This window comes from Berghia stephanieae, chromosome 12, assembly GCF_034508935.2.
Source record: "Berghia stephanieae isolate SIO BIC M18660-M18661 chromosome 12, UCSD_Bste_1.3, whole genome shotgun sequence".
Classification (NCBI taxonomy): Eukaryota; Metazoa; Mollusca; class Gastropoda; order Nudibranchia; family Aeolidiidae; genus Berghia; species Berghia stephanieae.
In genome coordinates, this window is record NC_088371.1 from 40,139,619 (window position 1) to 40,145,857 (window position 6,239).

Below are 6,239 nucleotides of genomic sequence, written 5' to 3' on the forward strand. Positions count from 1 at the left end.
TGTAGAGGAGGTTTAGGTCGTCTATGGTTATTCTAGTGATGTAATTTATTACTGTCAGAGATTTAGCTCAAGTCATTAAGACTTGAATATCAGTGTATACGGATATGGTATATCGTAAACTATTTTAGAAAGATGAGAAATATAAAATAATGGAAGATTTTCCAACATAAAGACAATGATGAGAGAATAATTTCCATAAGATTCAACACGGCAGCTGTCATTGGCAGACATCTAACCTGGGATTATGTGACCTAAACCAGAAGGTATCATATTCATCATAATGTCAGTAACGATGGAAGGTTGGAGAGCATAAATGAATCAGAATAGGAGGCTTATGACACGGTGAAGAAAGAATGCATAATTTTCAATTTAAAAATCCAGCCGTTAAACATTCAGGATAACATCACTGCAAGGTCTTGTGTTTAGGAAAAAAGTAGAATAAACAATACCACGGTCATTGATCAGTATATTTAGCTACACTGCACAGAGGCAGCAACTACGACTAATAACAAATAGGATTTTAAAGGAGTTTCATTTGATTTAGCAGCACATCAAATCAGCGACATTAAGGTCAAAGGCCACGTTTGCTAAGTTCTGTCGTAAATAAGTGGGGAAAAAGGGAATTCATTAGAGCAGTTTTGGGCCATAAGAGATACAACTTCATTTGTAACCTGATTTAAATTGATTTATGAGGTTGAGTTCGAAAATTAAACAAATTTACCGGTGATGAGCTCGATGAGAATAACAACAAGAAACATAGATTCAGATGTCGAAGTCTTTAACGACGACATCTGATGGGGTTAATTCGAATATTTTACGAACTTCCATGTGGTGTTTAATTGGAACTCCAATTTTGAATGGGGATAAACACTATCATGTAGGGCAATATTATTGAGCGGACACATGTTCAAATCCAACTATCTAACTCTCATCTTTCTATTGAGGAGAAAACTACCTCCTCTTGTACGCTTTCCATCGCTGCAATGCAACACAGATTGTGACAAATTCTACACTTAATTTTAAACAACAACAAAAAGAATCTACCTGAGACACGAGACATGTTTGACCATATTACATTTTTTTCCGACAGAGAAAACGCTTGTAACTCCAAGGTTAGAGAGAATGTGACTAAAGAGCCTTTTTTAAGAACTCAATTATGTGCCTAAAAAGAATACCACAATATCACATTGGCGCACAAAGTTAGAATTTAATTTCAGCAAAAGACAATGAATGGATTTTAATAGTATGCCTTTCATATATCTAGTTAAAATGTGTTAAAATGTACGTATTACCTCGGTATTTATCTTGATATTTACACATAGCAATGAGACCTTGAAGATCGTCCAAAGTGGTCAGATAAGGTTCTTTCTTGACGTCATCACAATATAATATTTCATCCGTAACGCATTCTACAACGTAATTCAAATTTCTGAAAAAGAAACGTTTTACAGTTGTGAGTAAAATGGTGTATAGGGCCTCTCCCCCACCTATTTTTTTAAAAATACACATCCCAGCTATTCAAAAAAATATTTTTGTCGGAGCCTGGAGTGTCACTGAGAAGTTGTGAGTAACCTGTGGGTTTTTAAAAAAAATGTTTATCTTGGGGACAATCATTCCCACCATAACTTTTATAAATAATTTTCGGGAGTTCTATGCAACTGTTCTCCCGGGGAGAGGTGAGAGAGAGAGAGAGAGACATATTTTTATCGGAAGTACGTTGGAACTGTACTCCCGGGACAGGACACTATTTAATTTTTTTTCTCGGAGTAATTGGAGTATCGGAGTATTGAAATACGGGAATTTGAATGGTAATAGGAAATAGAGAAAAATAAACAAAAGATATAACAGAAATATTAGCCCTATAAAAATGGAAGAAGGAAAAGTTTGTTCAAAATGTAAAATCTTTAAATTCTTTTTAGAATTTGGTATACAACCAATATATCAAAGTAGTGATGGTCATAGATCTTCTTGTAAAGCGTGTAACAAAGAATATTTTAAAAAAACGTTATAGAGAACAAAGAAAGATATACACTAGCATTTCAATAATTTATTGAGAAAAATCCAAATGATCAACAAGAATATTATTTTAAAAAGTTATAATTAAAATTCATTCTTTAAAAATGAGCACAATGATATCCAAAAATAATAAAACTATGTTACAGAAGTTATTCAAAAAGTGGTCTTAACGTATATAATTATTTTAATAAGATTAAACCAGATATTAAAAGACTAGTTTCATCATTTCCTAATGTTAAATTTAATCTATTTATAAAAACTATTTATCAAAAACCTAAAACTATAAATGAAAAAAATAGAAAGATATTATTATAGTTGTTTTATAAGACTTCATGCACAAAATGAATATAATGATGTATACAATTCAATAATTGAAAAATTTAAAGCATGGGTAGAAAATACAGAAGTTAAAGTTGTTAGAATAAAAAGTTTAAATGGATCTTCTTACTTTGATCGAGGAATAAAATTCAATAGTTTATTAAATATTCAAAATAATGATGATAACTGTTTTGCTTATAGTGGAATTTGTGGAATACTATATAAATTAAAAGTGAATGCTGATGACAATCCTGATTATTCGGATACATGTTTAAAGATGAATGAAAACCCCAAGAGTATCAATTTATAAACCTTTTTTTAGAAAAGATTGATATGGAAAATATAAAATATCCAGTAAGCATAAATTCAATTAAATCATTTGAAAAACAAAATGAAAATATAGCTATCTATGTATTTGGAATTGAAAATGATCTTTTAAATCCTGAAGAATTTAATTTAGCTTCTAATTTATGAAAATCATTTCAAGAATCTAATCTACGTATTATATATCCATTATATAGAAGTAAATTTAAAGATAGAAAATATATTATAGATTTAATAATAATAATAATAATAATAATAATAATGCTGAAAACTTATATAGCGCTATAACTCCGAGACACCAGACTCTAAGCGCTTAAATTACAAATTGCTTTGGCTGAAACATACTCATTCACACACACAAGCACACACACACACACATACACACACACACACACACAACACAACACAACACACAACACAAACCAAACCTATCTTGCTTCTCATACCATCTACTAAAATCGAAACAAATATGTTTTAAGCGAACGTTTAAAAATAGACAAAGATTCTTTTTCACGAATGCTCTGCGGTAAGGCGTTCCAAATAGAGGGTCCGAAATGAGAAAAGGATCTCATTCCAGCATTTTTCCGAATTCGAGGGACAACTAGTTTTGTGGAATCACTGGCCGAACGTAAGGGGCGGGGTTTTGAATATCTTTCAATTAGTTCTGAAAGGTAGGAAGGGGCAGTACCTTCAAGACAACGATACACTAAAACACAAGCTTTGAATTTAATTCTTTTCTCAACAGGCAGCCAATGCAGGTCATGAAGTAGAGGTCCGGCAGAGTCGCACCTACGCTTCATGAATACTAGTCTGGCAGCGCTGTTTTGGACAATCTGAAGTCGTTTCAGATTGTATTGCGAAACGCCAAACAACAGAGCATTACAATTATCCAATTTCGATAGTACGAGGGACACAACCAGGTGCTTGGTCACATCCTCAGATATGAACCGTCTAATGGAAGCAATCTTTTTTAGTTGGAAAAAGAGAGATCTAACCAAATTATTAACCTGATGCTCCATCGACAGTCCAGAGTCTAAGAATGTGCCAAGGTTTTTCACTTTGTCAACAATTTGAATAGAGGCATCCCCCAACTTCAAATCTGTTTCACTTTTCCACTTCCTGTTCCCCACATACAGCACCTCCGTCTTATCATCATTCAGTTTCAGTCTGTTCTCATTCATCCATTTCTTAACACTTTGGATACAATTTTTACTATTGGCTGATACTTCTTGTAAATTTCTCGTATTGGAAACGCAGTACAATTGCGTATCATCAGCGTATTGATGGTAAGACAGACCAAAACTTCTGATGATTTTAGACAGAGGGCCAACGTACAAAACAAAAAGAACGGGTCCAAATACTGAACCCTGGGGAACCCCACAATCAAGAAAGATTTCCTCCGATCTATATTCATCCACCGTAATAATCTGTTTACGATTAAACAAATATGACCTAAACCAATCAAGCGCTGCACCAGACACGCCATAAGTAATTCCAAGACGTTTGAGAAGAAGATTGTGATCAATAGTATCAAAAGCAGACGATAGGTCAAGCAAATTCAGCAAAGAACATGAACCATTGTCTATAACAGAGAGGAGATCATTAACAACCCTAACAAGTGCGGTCTCCGTCGAATGATGTTGCCTATAAGCAGACTGAAATTTTCTTTCAAGACAATTATGTTTAAGATGAGACAGTAATTGTTTCAAAACAAGCTTTTCTAAGATCTTAGAGAGAAAAGGAAGATTAGAGACAGGGCGATAGTTTTGTAAGTTCTCTTTATCGAGATCAGGTTTTTTCAAAAGGGGTTTGACATGAGCAACTTTGTAAATGTCTGGTACAGCACCTGACTGCAACGAATTATTAACAATACATGTAAATGGTGTTAAAATTACATCAATGCATTTTTTTAAAATGGCAGTATTTAAGGGGTCTAAATCACAACTTTTAGTTGGAGACGACATAATGCAATCACATAAGTCAGCTTCAGTAATCTTTGAAAAATGTGTTAATGAATCACCATGAAACGTGTCAAATGTTGTATGGATCGATTCAGACGAGAGTTCTTTCCTGATGGTAGCCGTTTTTTCTTTAAAATATTGACCAAAGCGAGTTGGTAGATCTGCACGATCGGTTAAAGATGGGAGAGCTGGTTGCGTCTGTTGTCCCAGCAGTTCCTTGATCAAGGCAAAGAATTGTCTCGAACGTCCCACGTTTTTAAGGCTTTCTTCATAGAATTTCTTTTTGGCCCTGAAATTGACAGCTTTTGCATCATTTCTAGCCGCGATGTATCGCTTCTTATCGACAGCATCTCTGGACTTGAGCCATTTTCTTTCTGCCCGCCTCCTGGCTAATCCATTCAATTTTATTTCGGTATTATACCAGGGTGCTTGACGTCTCACTTTTACTGCTCTAGTTGTTAAGGGAGCATGCTTGTCCACCGTACCAACAATTGACTCGTGGAGACCATTCGCATCATGTTTATTTTTAACGTTATGGTCAAGGTCTTGTTTAAAAATGTTCATGTTTATATTCTTCAAATTACGAGATGTTATTTATTATGTGTTACTCTAGAAGAAAAAAAAACATTATTTTCTAATTAAAAATTGTAATGCTTATCTTACTTATTCTCATCATAAAAGATATCATTGTAGAAATTGTATTACTGCTTCATATATTACTGAAAATGCTTTAGAGATGCATATGGAAAGATATTTAACAAATAGACCATTTAAATTTAGAATGCCAGAAGAAGGAAGTAAATGTAAAACATCCTCTTTACATTTATCTAAATAATAATTTATAACTTGGTTTTCTACGTTTTTCCATTTATAATTTTTATAAGGAAGTTTCTCTGACATTCCACGACCATATAACTTATTAGCATCTGTACACCTTAGATAATTTGGATATTTTCATTTCCTTATTATTAGATCCGTTTTCAGTATATTTATTATTTGCTTTCACAAAACGTTTTCCTTATACTCTAGAAAATCCACCTACTATTCCATCTCTTCACATATATAACATATCTATATCATATATCAAATCTACTTCAATTGCTGTATATTTTAATCTTGTATTTCATGATAAACCAGGTGCTGGATCTATCTCATAATGTGAGAGAGATATCTATGAAAACCTTTTTCAAGATGACTTATGTGAAAAGAAAGCTAGATTCAAAGTAAATGATAGAGTTAGAATAACAAAATACAAGCACCTTTTTGAATAAGGATATACAACTAATTTTACGAGAGAGATATTTGTTATTGATAAAGTATTACAGACTAACCAAATTACGTGTAAGATAAAAGATTTAAAAGGGGAAGATATTATTGGTTCTTTTTATGAGAGTGAACTGTTAAAAACTAACTTTTAAAAATGGACAATAACATTTTAAATATTATAATCAACGAATTTATACCCAAATCTAAAATAAATAAGTTTATGAAGTTATTAAATGATTATGAATACGATATCAACAATTTTACTCTTATTAAAGAAGAAAAAGTTATTTACAATAATTATAAGATACCCTTAGATATTCTTAAAGAAAGATTGTTTAGTAACAATGTGATAGA

The 6,239-nt window shown here is 32.6% G+C and overlaps 1 protein-coding gene across 2 annotated transcripts in view; it reads right to left on the reverse strand.

Moving 5' to 3' along the window:
• LOC144957791 (uncharacterized) overlaps positions 1 to 6,239 on the reverse strand; it is a 97,585-nt gene that overhangs the window by 39,825 nt on the left and 51,521 nt on the right. For both annotated transcript variants that reach the window (XM_078889218.1, XM_078889219.1), the window contains exon 14: positions 1,293 to 1,429. In XM_078889218.1, coding sequence (XP_078745344.1) covers positions 1,293 to 1,429 — 137 coding nt within the window. The remainder of the gene's footprint in view (positions 1 to 1,292; positions 1,430 to 6,239) is intronic.